This window comes from Mustela lutreola, chromosome 15 (genome assembly GCF_030435805.1).
Source record: "Mustela lutreola isolate mMusLut2 chromosome 15, mMusLut2.pri, whole genome shotgun sequence".
Taxonomy (NCBI): Eukaryota; Metazoa; Chordata; class Mammalia; order Carnivora; family Mustelidae; genus Mustela; species Mustela lutreola.
This window is the reverse complement of record NC_081304.1, coordinates 14,616,699-14,628,858: the sequence shown is the minus strand read 5'-3', so window position 1 is coordinate 14,628,858 and position 12,160 is coordinate 14,616,699. Positions and strand designations below refer to the sequence as shown.

The 12,160-nt window shown below is 58.8% G+C and overlaps 1 protein-coding gene across 1 annotated transcript in view; it reads right to left on the bottom strand.

Annotated features, from left to right (window-relative positions):
• SCN4A (sodium voltage-gated channel alpha subunit 4) overlaps positions 1 to 12,160 on the bottom strand; it is a 43,301-nt gene that overhangs the window by 4,287 nt on the left and 26,854 nt on the right. Inside the window, exons 15-24 of the mRNA XM_059147479.1 lie at positions 7,967 to 8,455; positions 5,997 to 6,129; positions 5,193 to 5,347; positions 4,463 to 4,636; positions 4,254 to 4,376; positions 2,666 to 2,944; positions 2,347 to 2,400; positions 1,940 to 2,077; positions 1,429 to 1,533; positions 605 to 875 (exon numbers count right to left, since the gene is read on the bottom strand). Coding sequence (XP_059003462.1) covers positions 605 to 875; positions 1,429 to 1,533; positions 1,940 to 2,077; positions 2,347 to 2,400; positions 2,666 to 2,944; positions 4,254 to 4,376; positions 4,463 to 4,636; positions 5,193 to 5,347; positions 5,997 to 6,129; positions 7,967 to 8,455 — 1,921 coding nt within the window. The remainder of the gene's footprint in view (positions 1 to 604; positions 876 to 1,428; positions 1,534 to 1,939; positions 2,078 to 2,346; positions 2,401 to 2,665; positions 2,945 to 4,253; positions 4,377 to 4,462; positions 4,637 to 5,192; positions 5,348 to 5,996; positions 6,130 to 7,966; positions 8,456 to 12,160) is intronic.

The following is a 12,160-nucleotide window of genomic DNA, read 5'->3' as shown; positions in this document are numbered from 1 at the left end:
CTGACCGATGAGGTTGGGCTCTCCAGGGTCCTGGGTGTGGGAGCTCTGCTCCATCCTGACACAGCTGGAAGGAAGTGAGATATGCCCAGGCTGATGGGGTTGAGGGTAAGCCGACTCCCAAGGCTGTTTGTAGAAGCCCCAGGTGAGACAGAGGGAGGACAGCTCTGTGTGTGACTCTGAGCCTAACTTGTTTGTGACTCACCTTCCTCACCTGTAAAGCAGAGGTGGTAACAGCACCAACCTCCTGGGATAGCACAGTGTCAGGCAAATTGTAAATGATCAATAAGTGGTTAGTTGCTATCACACTGACACACGTTTGTGCACTTCTGTGTGTACAGATGCTAGAACCATCTGTCTTCCACTAGGCACCTCGGCAGCCGAGTGTGCATCTACTGATGAAGCGTGTCGTGGGTGTGCAGCTGACATCCTGCCTGTGAGCCCGGCCCGTGTGCTTTCTGGGCATGGTGTGGACGCCAGCGGCCTATGCACGTGTGTCCGTGTACATGCGTGTGCGAGATTTCCAGGTGCAAGGGCAGGTGTGTGAGCACAAGGACGGGAGCCACAGGCCTCCCTGGGTGGGTCTTCCCAGCCCGGCCCCGCTCACCCACGATGGACAGGATGACGACCACGAAGTCGAAGATGTTCCAGCCCACAGTGAAGTAGTACTGGCGCAGGGCGAGCATCTTGAGCACGCACTCGCCAGTGAAGATGATGATGAAGACCATGTTGATGTTGTACAGGATGTCCACCTTGAGCTGGCTCTGGTCGTCCGTCTCCACCATCATGGTGACCATGTTGAGGCAGATCAGGATCATGATCGTGATGTCAAACACCTGCTTGGTCACGCAGTCATACACCATGCCCTGGATCTTGTTCTGCAGCATGGGGAGGGGTGCGAGGGTGTGGGGGGTGGATGTGGGGGGCAGTGGTTAGTATCCACATTGTGTGGACAGGCCAGGGGCATGGGGTGACACACAGCATGACGGAGGGGTGTCAGGACTCGTGGTAGAGTCGGCCATGGCAGGGAGGGGAGACCTGTCTGGACAGGATGTTCTGGGGGTTCCATGGGTTGCTTCCTCCCTCCAGGACCCTTTCTCCCCTCAGGTTCCCCCGGCAACCTCTCTTCCTGCTCCTGAATTGTTGCTCACGAGGGAGGGTGTCTGGACATTCTCTTCTGCCCACTTCTAGGGGCCTCCCTCCCACTAAAGGGATGGGCAGATACGGCGGGCTGTGCAAGGCCAGGTGAGGGGCAAACCAGTAGCTGGGGTTTGAGGCCACTGCTGCCCCAGCCTCACCCCAGGTGGCCCCAGCCTCACAGTAGGGACACTGCCTGGTGGGTAGGGGGCAGCCTGCATTTGGTCCCCATCGGCCCCCTTGGGTGGAAGGTTCATCCAGGCTGTTAGGAGGAGGGGCTCAGAGGGCTGGTACCTGGGGCCGGGGAATTGGCTTTTGAGGCTTCTTGGAGCCAAGCTTCTTCATGGCATTGTAGTATTTCTTCTGTTCCTCTGTCATAAAGATGTCTTTCCCTCCAAAGTATAATGGGATGGTGCCAGTAAGGTTGAGGGCCCCTCTCCTGTGTCTTCAGGGCCTCCCCATCTCAGGCACCACCCTTAAAGCAGCCTCCACACCAGCAAGGGGACCTGGAGGGGCCAGAGATAGGGGCTGAGGGAGGGGGGAAGGAGGGAGAGGCAGGGTCCAGGGAAAGGAGGGAGGGGGGCGGGGTGACAGACAGAGTGTGGAAGAGGACCAGCACTGGCTCATAGCCTAGGCCAAGTCACTTTCTCAGAGTCGCCGGGGAGGATCTGAACCCAAGCTTGCTGCTTCAGTCATCCCACCAGCACCACACAGTAGGGGCTGAGGTGGCATGTGGGACTATATGAAGGGTCGGGGGAGCGAAGAGAGGGAGGCTAGAGCCCAGGGAGGGTGGGTGGATACTCATCTTCTTCTTCTGCTGGTTGAAGTTGTCAATGATGACACCGATGAAGAGGTTGAGGGTGAAGAAGGACCCAAAGATGATGAAGATGACAAAATAGAGGTACATGTAGATGTTCACCTCGTACTGGGGCTGTTCTTCCTTCTGCAGAGGCCACAGGACAGGACAGGATGGGACAGCCACAGGGATGAGATGGAATGGGACGGAGAGGTTGAGGGGAATGTTGGCTGCTCCCTGCTCCCCATCTCACTGTTGGCAGGAAGGGCATCCTAGGACCCAGAGGTGGACCCTTCTACCCCTCAGGCTGCTGAGTTTGGGGGGCTCCTCAGGACGTGGCATGGGGCCACGTGTTTCTGATCTGCACCCTCTCCCCTGGCTTGCTTGCCAGCCACATTTCGGTGAGCCCCACTCACCTCCCGGGAGTCCACCGCCGCATACATGATGTCCATCCAGCCCTTGAAGGTGGCCTGGGAGAGTGTGTTTAGGTTTGAAGAGAGGAACTGCTTCCCATTTCTACCAGCCATGAGTCTCCCTCCTCACCCTAGCGTGGTCCTCCCCAGACCCCACAGGGCAGGCATCACATAGAGACCAGAGAGGTCTAAATATTACCTCAGGGTCCCACCACACCGGAAGGGGGGGGTCCTAACGAGGAGCAGCAGTGGGTGCAGGTACAGTAAGAATCTGGGAGCACTTCCATCTCAGTTTAGTGCAAGGGCAGCAGGTTACACTTACCACCTGTAAGAGGGAGAGGTAGCCTAGACCCACATTGTCATAGTTGACCTTGACGTTGAGCCAGCGGACCTGGCCTGTGTGCATAAGGCTCTCACAATCCGATTTGTTGTTGACCTCAGAGATGTCAAACCTCTCAGAGGTGGTGGTGTTGATGCAGTAGTAGAACTTGCCGGCAAACAGGTTGACGCCCATGATGCTGAAGATGAGCCAGAAGATGAGGCAGACAAGCAGCACGTTCATGATGGAGGGGATGGCTCCCAAGAGGGCGTTCACCACCACCTGGGGGGCCGGGGTGAGGGCTTGTTGCCAGATCTTTACCCAGGCTCCTTTGGGACAGGGCTCCCCACCTTCACTAAGGGGACCAGACAGGGCTGGGCATGGTTATTCAGGGAAGGCTTCCTGGAGGAGGGTCGCTCTGAGCCAAGTCTGGGGGAGAAGTCTGCTGGGCTCTATGTTGGGAGTGGGGGTGGGGAAGTGAGGAGTAGGGTTGGGGTGCTGCTGGCCTAGTGGTTGAAGAGGGCTCTCTGCTTGGCTGGAGCTATTAGCCCAGAGTCAGGGCATTAGGCTTCTCTGGAAGCAGCCTGGCCACGGGTCACTAGGCAGGAGACAAACACTCCTTTCTTGGCCCCCATAGGAAACTCAGCCCCCGTGACCTGGCACCCTGCTCATCCGTTCCTAGCATTAGAGACATAGATACAGAAAAGCCATCGGGGTCTTCAAAGCAGAAGGACCCTGTGCCCCACCCCCAGCCCTGGTTGTACAGGCTAGCTTCACTCTGTCGGGTTGGCCTAATCTTGAGAATCGTCCTTTTCTGAGGAGAAGGTGTTTCATGACTTCCAGACAGAGTGGGCGGCACAGACCTGGTGATGCCTGGGGTACAGCTCTATTCTTGGCCGGGGCACCAGCCAGCTGCATGGGCAGGTCATCTCGCCTCGGGGAGGAGGAGTCCCTGGTTCTGAGGTGGGAGGACCCAGCATTGGCTGGCCCCTTGCATGAATAGGAGGGAGCCCCTCTGGCTGAGGGCCCTGCTGGCCTGCGACCAGCTGCTTCACAGACATCTGTCCCTGTGATGGGTCTTATTATTCCCAACAGACCTCTCTTAGCTGGGGAAGTCCCAATTGTCTTGGCCAAAGCTTCTATTATTTACTGTCACTTCTGTTCTCAAGGGCCTGATGGAAGAGTGGGCAGGCTCAGAGCCCAGGCCCAGGCCCTGCCTGCTTGTCCAGGTCGCAGAGTTCTGGTAGGCTGGGGTCTGAGGCCGGGGAGGGACATCTCGACACCCACGGGCCTGCCTCCCTTCTTCCTCCGTCCTAGGGAAGGAGAGCCCTTCCTAGGAGCTGATGCAGCCTCTGCTGCCCCCCAGCGGTGGCAGGGATGAGCTAAGCAGGGGCTGAGCGATAGAAGTGGCATTTGGGTGGTATGGGAGGATGTCTGGGGGCCTCAAATCTGGCCTTCAGCGGGGCCCAGAGTCTCCGGCCTCTCCTCCCCCAGCGGTGGCTGGAGTACAGACCTGTGCTCACTGCACCCCGCCCTGCGGTGGCTGCTCCCCCAAACCCTAGCCCTCCTCAGAGCCCCCTTGGGCACCCACCCGCATGCCCTCAAATCGGGACAGTGCCCTCAGGGGACGCAGGGCCCGCAGCGTCCGCAGGGATTTGATGGGTCCCAGCTCCGAGTAGCCCAGCCAGTTGGCCACCAGACTGATGATGGAGACCTGCAGAGGGAGAGTGGGCTGGTCAGGGTGGCGGGACCTCCTCTGCCCCGGGGGTGCCTTGGGATCTGGCCGTGGGGCACACTCACATCCACAATGAGGAAGTCCAGCCAGCACCAGGCATTGGTGAAGTACACCTTGAAACCGTAGGCCACCCACTTGAGCAGCATCTCCAGGATGAAGATGTAGGTGAACACCTTGTCCGCATACTCCAGGATGGTGCGGATGACTCGCCGCTGCTCGATGTAGATGTCCTCAAAGGCCTGGGGATACCAGCATGGCTGGGGGTGGCCAGAGCCACAGAGGCTGGGGCAGGAACCCCATCCCCCACCCAGTCTACTGCCATGGCTTCCCCCCGGGTCTGGGCTGGGACCAGGCCGAGGCCGAGGCCAGGCTGTTGGCTTTTCCCAGACTCTGTGGGGCCCATGGGGCAAGCGAGTTTCCCCACGGGGAGAAGCCGCTCAGCAGCCCTTCCTCAGGTGCAACACTCAGTCACCTGCTTGGGGGCCTGCACTGTGACACATGTTCAGCCCTGATCACCCCCTCATTCAACATTCCCAGGGCCTTCCCACCTCTGCCCTGGCCGCCACCTGTCACTGGGGGTGCACACAGAGTTGGACCCTGCCTGTCGCTTTACGGAAACGAACACTTTCTGTGTCATATCCCGCAAGCACAAGCTAGTCCCTTTAGGGTTCTCTGGGGCCGAGACCACCCAGGTCTCATCCCTCCCATGGTCTGAAAAAGGAGGGAGTCCCAGGAGGGCCTCCTTTGGGCCTGGCACCTGCCGCTGCCCACACCCGCCCCCCAGGGCATGCCTACCAAGGCTCCGCTGCTGAGCAGGATCATGAAGACGATGAAGGTCTCAAACCAGTTGTGCTCAACAATCTTGAAGCAGGCCCTGCGGAGCGCCCACCACATCTTCCCACGGCCCTGGGAAATGTCCACGTAGAGGACAGGGCAGCGTTGCACGCAGGCTGGGGGAGGGAAGGGGGCAAGGGTACCACATCACAGGACTGGGGGCTGGCCCCAGACCCACAGGCAGCATGCTCCCACCCCCTTCCCAAGATTGGCTGAGCCCATCTTCCCCACCCCTCCCTGGCAAGCTTCACACTGCCCAGCCCCGGCCCTGGGTGCTGTAGGGGGTGTGCAGGGCTCTCTGCTGCAGGGCCGGGCTGGCCTCTCTCTGCTGGTGAAGCCAAGGAGGGTAATAGTCCTAGAGCAGCCATTCCAGAGCACCTGCCCCTCCCAAGCACTGGGTCACACTCAGGACCTGGTGGCGGTTCCGTGCGGCAGTCCGCAGGGCCTGGTGTGCACCCACTGCACATGCCTGAGGCTCAGGGGTCAGGGGCTGGGAGGCATTTGGGCTCTGGTGCCCCTCCCTGGGGCTGTATTGCCCCCAGGCTGTGTCAGGGCAGGGCAGCATGGGGGGTTGGGGGGAGGCTCTGCCTGCTCTCAGTGATGCACATGGTCTTGAGATGTCCTCGAGGAGGCAGGTGGTTGGGGCTGGGCCGGGATGTCACCTGCACCCCAGGCCCTAGCCTGGTCCACCCCTTCCAGGAGCTGCTGGGCTAGGGGAGGCGCCAGGGGAGGCGGTAGGGGTGCACCCACACAGCTCGCCCTCACCCTCCGTGAAGCACTCCTCGGGCTGTTCCCCATCGGGGTTCTCTTCAGCCTGCTCCTCAGGGTCCTCCTCAGGGGGCTTATAGTCGGCGGTGCTGCAGACGGAGGAATTCCCATCCAGGGGCTGCACTGGCTTCTGCAGGGGACCACAGGGTGACGTGAATCCTGTGTTCTCCCACCAGGTGAACGGAGGAGGTGAGGATGAGGGACCAGAAGGGAGAGGAGAAAGGGGGTAGAGCTGACCTACTCATTCATTCAGCACTCATTCATTCCCTGAGCCCCGGGTTATGGAGCCAGTGCCGTGACCTTCGCAGAACCACAGCAACCAAGGCAGCTATGGTCCTGCCCTCACGTACTTCCATTTGGAGCAGGGCTGGGCCGAGGCCTGGAAAGGGATGGTGAGGACAGGAGGAGGCAGGTGAGGGCCTCAGGTAAGGGAGGAGGCTGGGGGGTGGTTGAGCCAGTCTGGGGAAGTGGAGGAATAAGAGGCCTGAAGGGACTTTTGAGGGAGCATGAAAGGGGTCAGAATGGAGCCGGGGCTGCCAAAGCCCGCAGGGAATTGCACGCAGCGTCCTCAAGATCTGGGCCTTCCCATATCCAGGATCTGCTGGGCTGAGGAGCCCAGAAAGGATGAAAAACTTTCCCCAGCAGAAGCTCCAGCCTGGGGCACCGGGAACCCGATGGGAGTGGGGCAAGAACGGGGAGGCGAGTGTCTGGCCTGCCCAGGCCCCTCCCCGTCCCGAACCAGGTTCTTGGCCCTAGCCGCCCTCCTCAAGGGAACCCCTTCATGGCTGGAGCTGAGGTCCCTGAAGGGGAAGATGGAGAGGACAGCTCTGGATCCAGAATGGCACCGGAAAATTAAGGAGGTCCCCTTGTGCCCAGCTGACAGAAAAGGAAACTGAGGCAGGCATTAGGTCAGCCAGGGCACCCACTAAGCCATTTGTCCTGCTTGTGTGTCCCAACTCCCACAATCACCCTGGGAGCCTTGTTTGTCCCCCTGAGAGTCCCCGGAGCCTTGGCCCTGGGTGCTCTCCTGCCCTCCCCCACCTCCGCTCCTCATACCGAGGTCGGTGCCACATTTCCCTGGGTATTTATAGCTTGGCAGGCACTTGGCCCCTTGGTAAGTCAGCGTGACACAAATCGGGGGAATAAGGAGTCAAGAGCTTTCAGTGCAAAATTCTTTGAGACTCCAGTGCCCAGCCAGGCCCAGGGCCGAGATGGTGGAGATGGGGAGGGGGCCCTGCCCTACCCGAGGTACTAGCCCTTCCCTTGCCAGAGCTGGAGGACGGGATTTGGGGCTCAGAGTCTACTCCCTGGAGAGTAGAGCCTCAGCCTGAGCTCCTGGGGTGACCACCAGTCCCTCTGTCACCCTTGCTGGGAAGAGGCAGGAGGAGGGGCATCTCCTGGATGGGTGGGTCAGGGCTACCCCTGAGTCTGCCCAGCTCTCTGCTCTCCTTGTACCCAGCCCCCGTGGCCCCCCCAACCCCCTCCACCCCTCAGAGTCCCCAGTCCAGACCCAGCACTTTGGCCCACCCTGGGAGGTTGGCACCAGCTCCAGTGAGATAACCGGAGGGCCTTCAAGTTCAGAGGAGAGCCTTAAGAGGGTCATCTTGGGTCCTAACCTTGGAGCCAGGGCGCCACAGATAGGAACGTCCTGTCCAAGAGCACCACCTGCTGGTGAGAGGGGGGCCCAGGTGGAGGTGCGGAGCCAGAGTGAAGGGACACTGGGCAAGGGCAGGCAGGGCCCATCTGGTTAATCGTCAGTCAGCATGCACAGAGAGCCTTCTGTGTGCTTATACACAGCATCTTACCTACTGCTCCCGACCCTGCCCTGAGAGAGGTGCCATACGCCCATTTTACAGATGGAGAAACCGAGGCTCAGGATTTGTGACTTGTCTAGGGTCACACAAAAATTTGAAGCCATGTTTATCTGATCCCTGGGCCCCTCAAGCTGGGTGCTGTGATGGGCTCACCTTGCTATCCTCAGGCTCTGAGAACGTGTCAGTCTCCTCCTCCGTGGGCATCTCCAGGTCGGACTCCTCGGAGGCGATGGGCACATGAATGGTCAGGTAGGGGTTGTTGATGAAGTTGAGGTGGTCCAGCTCGATGCTGGGGGGAGAACCGTCAACCAGGGCCATGTGGTTCAAAATGTGATTGTCCTTCTTCAGGTCCTTGTCATCCTCGTCGGGCGGTGGCTCCTTCTTCTCGTCCTCTGGGGCACTCTCCCCGGCTTCCCCGGCCTCCCCAGCCTCCCCAGGCTTCCCGAGGCTGAGCATGATGTCCTTGGGGCGCAGGACCTTGCCATGCAGCAGTCCCAGGAGAAAGACTTTGGCAAAGCTGATGCCCCACTTGATGCGCCCAATGGCGATCTGCAGGTTGTTCATTTCGCCATCTTCGTCGGAGGCAGCCAGGCTGTCAGCGCTGAAGGAGCTCAGCAGCAGGGCCAGGAAGAGGTTCAGGACCTGGGAAGCAGGGGTTGGGAGGAACCTGAGCTCAGCCTCAGGGGGCCTGCCGAGGGTGCCACCTTCAGCCAGCATGAGGTGCCTCAGGCCTCCAGATCAGACCTACCACATGGGGGCATTTGAAGGGTTATCACCTAATGGAATCCTCACAACTGCTTGGGGAGGTGGAGCATTCCTATCGGCCCCACTTTGCAGAAAGAGAAGTTGAGGCTTAGGCACATGCCAGGAGTCTGCAGAGAAAGGGTTTGGGGAGGGTAGAGAAAGGGTTTGGGGAGGCCCATTGGGTGACAAGGACTCTTTCTAGGACTCTGTCCTCCACCTCCGCTGCTTGGGAAGTAAGAACAAAGAACAGGTCTCAGGTTTCTGAGTTTTCAGGACTTATTGGGACCCTGAATCAGCTGAGCCTTCTTTTCCTGTCTGTTACTAGAGCTTGTGCTCCCTGGTGCTCAGAGCAACGTACCCTATTGCTCTGAGAAGGGCATTTGCTAGTCGCCCCCTTTTCTCTCCTTGGGATTCCCTGCTCCACCTGGCTTTCTTCCCACTCCCATTTCCCTGCTGGAAGATTTAATACTGGTCTACCCCTCCAGTCTCCAGCTTTATTTTCCAGAGACAGACCATAGCTGAGCCTCTCCCACTGTGATGTCAGGGAGCTCTAACCTAGTAGAGACAGACATTTGACCAGATCGGTGCGGTGGGTTTGCGTGGTAGTAGAGACTGGGGTGCGCAGGCTTTGAAACCATGCTGCTTGGCCTTGAAGCCCGGTGTACTAGTGAGGTGTCCTGAGGCAAATCATATCGCTGCTCTGTGCCTCCGTTTCCTCATATAATGGGGATGGTTCTAGTACCCACCTCCTTGCATTTTTTGAAGATTGAAAGATCAGCGTAAGTAGAGCACACAGTAGGCACTCAAAACATGCTGGCTGTCATGTGCGCAAGGGCAGAAGGTATAAGGTATAGGGAAGAGTATGATTAGCTCTGAGGTCAGCTCAGCATTTTATTAATAAGGAAACTAAGTCTCAGAGAGGTAGAGGGATATGCCCTGAGACATCCAACACAGTCAGGACTAGAATCCAGGTGTCCAGTCATTACATAACTTTGGAAGACATCATTCATTTAGACTACAATGTGAATGGCAGCCCCAGAGGTTGTGCCTCAACCTTCCTGGTAGCTCTGCCTTCCACCAGTCTCCCTTCCCCTGGGAACAAAGAGGACAGTGAAGCCCAGCTGCGGTGGGGGGTCCTGGTTCCTGCCAGCCAGAGGCAGGGCTGGGACTTACTCTGGGCACCTAGGGACAGGGCTGGTTGTATAAGTGGGCAAGAAGGAGTAGGGGAGCCTGTACACGTCCACCCTCGGCTGACTTCTCCATGTGGCTCTCATGGCCTGGTTTCACCGGGACTCCTCCAAGACCTTTTTATCATCACCTTAACTACCATGTTAGCAGAACGCCTTTAAAGTTCGTATTTCTATAGATACACACAACTGGGGAGAAGGTGTGTGTGGGGGGCATTCCTCCCCATCTCCCTGCCCTCTAGCTGCTTTTCTGCTTTTGCCCCCAACCAACATTTATGGGTCTTTCTTTCCCTTTGCTGGGGTGAGGGGGGGGGGCATCCAGTGTTCAGAAACACATCTGAGATGGGAATTAGCTGCTCTCTGGGTCAGCAGGGTTTGCACACGGCTCCTGCCTAGGACAGAAATAGCTGCGTCAGGCAAGGCGTGGGGAAGAGGGCTGGGGGGAAGGGGGGTGAACATCATGTTCCCCCAGGGGCGCTGAGGGGTGGGTTACCTATGCCCTCATCATTTCCTCTTCTTCGCAGTAACCCAGAGCAAGAGCACAAGTGCCACAATGCAGGGGGCATGGGGCCCCACACTCAATGGCAGAATGCCTCCAGTGCCCTCTAACAGACACTGGCTTCCAGGAAGCCTGGGTGGGGGGGGCAGTAGGCGGGGACAGTGCCCAAGGAGCTGTTGGTGCCGCCTCCCTGGGCTGCTCTACTCCCCCTGAGCCAAGCGAGGGCAGATCAAGGCAGAGCTGGGCTGGGAAGGAGTATGCGTGGTGTGTGTGTGTGTGTGTGTGTGAGTGACACGCCTGTGTGACAGCACACTGAGGCAGTGCAAGGGTTCTAGACTGCTTGGGTTCTGATCCTGTGCAGGTTACTAGCTTCCCTCCCTGAACCTTTACTTCCCTGTCTAAAATGCAGAGATGAAACAGCACGTCCCCCTGAAGTGATGGCGAGCATCAAGAGATAGACACACAGAAGGCGCTCAGAATGCTGGACAAATGCACATGGAGGTCAGCTGTCACTGTCGTTACTGCCCGTGTTGACGCTGTCGTGCTCACCCCCCGCTGCTGTTACTGACGCAGACTCAGGTTCTAGTCCAGGCTCAGTCTTACACTAGCTGTGTGGTCCCTGGCAGTGGCTTCTCGGAGCACGGTGCCAACATGACCTCCCTCCCGGGGTTGGGAGAGCATTAGGGATAAGGCAGGGAAAGCCCTCTGCGCAGGCAGGAGCCCAGTCCTCGGGGAGAGTGGGGGTGACCCCTATGGCAGAGACCTGAACCACCACTCTGCAGCACCCCCCAGGGCCCCACCTTGTAGACCAAGCGCTTTACTGGGCGCTCAGACCATGTGCTCAAGTGGGTCACCACCGTCACCATCCCCATTTTCCACGTGAGAAAAATTGAGGCCAGAGAGATGGTTAAATAATGTCTCAGGGTTTCCTAGTCAGTATGTGGCAAAGCAGGGGCTTGCAATGTTTTTGAGTTTACCCACGTACAGACAGAAACCCACTGCAGACCCTTTCAGTCGTGCTGGGCCCTTAACCTTTACCTGCACAAGCTTCTACTCAGAGCTAGCTACCCACGCCATCCCACCCCCGTTCTGCTGGGACATCTTCTCTCTCTCTCCCCCACACCCCAGGCCCTGGGGTTCTCCTGCCTAACTGTCCCTGGGGGCTCAGGACCTCAGTGGAGGTGACACTGGACGGCTCTCGCCGCAGCCGGAGCTTAGCGATATCTGAGAAGTGCTGACCCAGCAGCTCAAGGATTCCGCCGGCCTTTGTGGAACGTGGGGACGTGCGTCTTCCCACCCCCGTTGCCCAGGGCAGCGTCGGCCATGGGGGCAGCTGGGCACCAGGCTCCAGAGCAGCAGGAGTGCTGCCCACCCTGAGCAGGGCAGGAATTGTGGCGTCAGGGTGTGGACACAGGCCACCCTGGGGCCCCAGCCACAGAAATGCTGGTCAGTGTGACGGCAGCCCGCACCCCTGCTCATCATGGGGCCCCCTGCGGCTCCTCCCCAGCACCAGCCCCACAGGGAAGCCCTGAGCCACAGAAAGCGGCAGGATGAAGGCCATTTATGCCATACTCTGGATTCTCCCTACTCCCGAGGCTTGATGCCAGGAACGGAAGAGGGTGAGAGGGTGAGAGATGGACAGGAGGCCCTGGAGTCCTGGAGCCAACCCCGCGTGCCACCTTCCCGCACCCAGCTGACCACAGAGCAGTCGCTCGTTCAAGGTCACACAGATGACAGCGGAGCTAGGCCTGGAGTGTGGGTCTGCCTCCAGCTGTCATGTTACTTTGCCCCAAATGCTAGGCTTCAACAGTACTACTCACAGTGTCGCCTCTGGACCTGTGACAGCTGCACTGGTTAGAAAGGCAGATTCCCAGGCCCTGGCCCCCAGGCTGCTGAATTAGACTCTGGGGACATGGG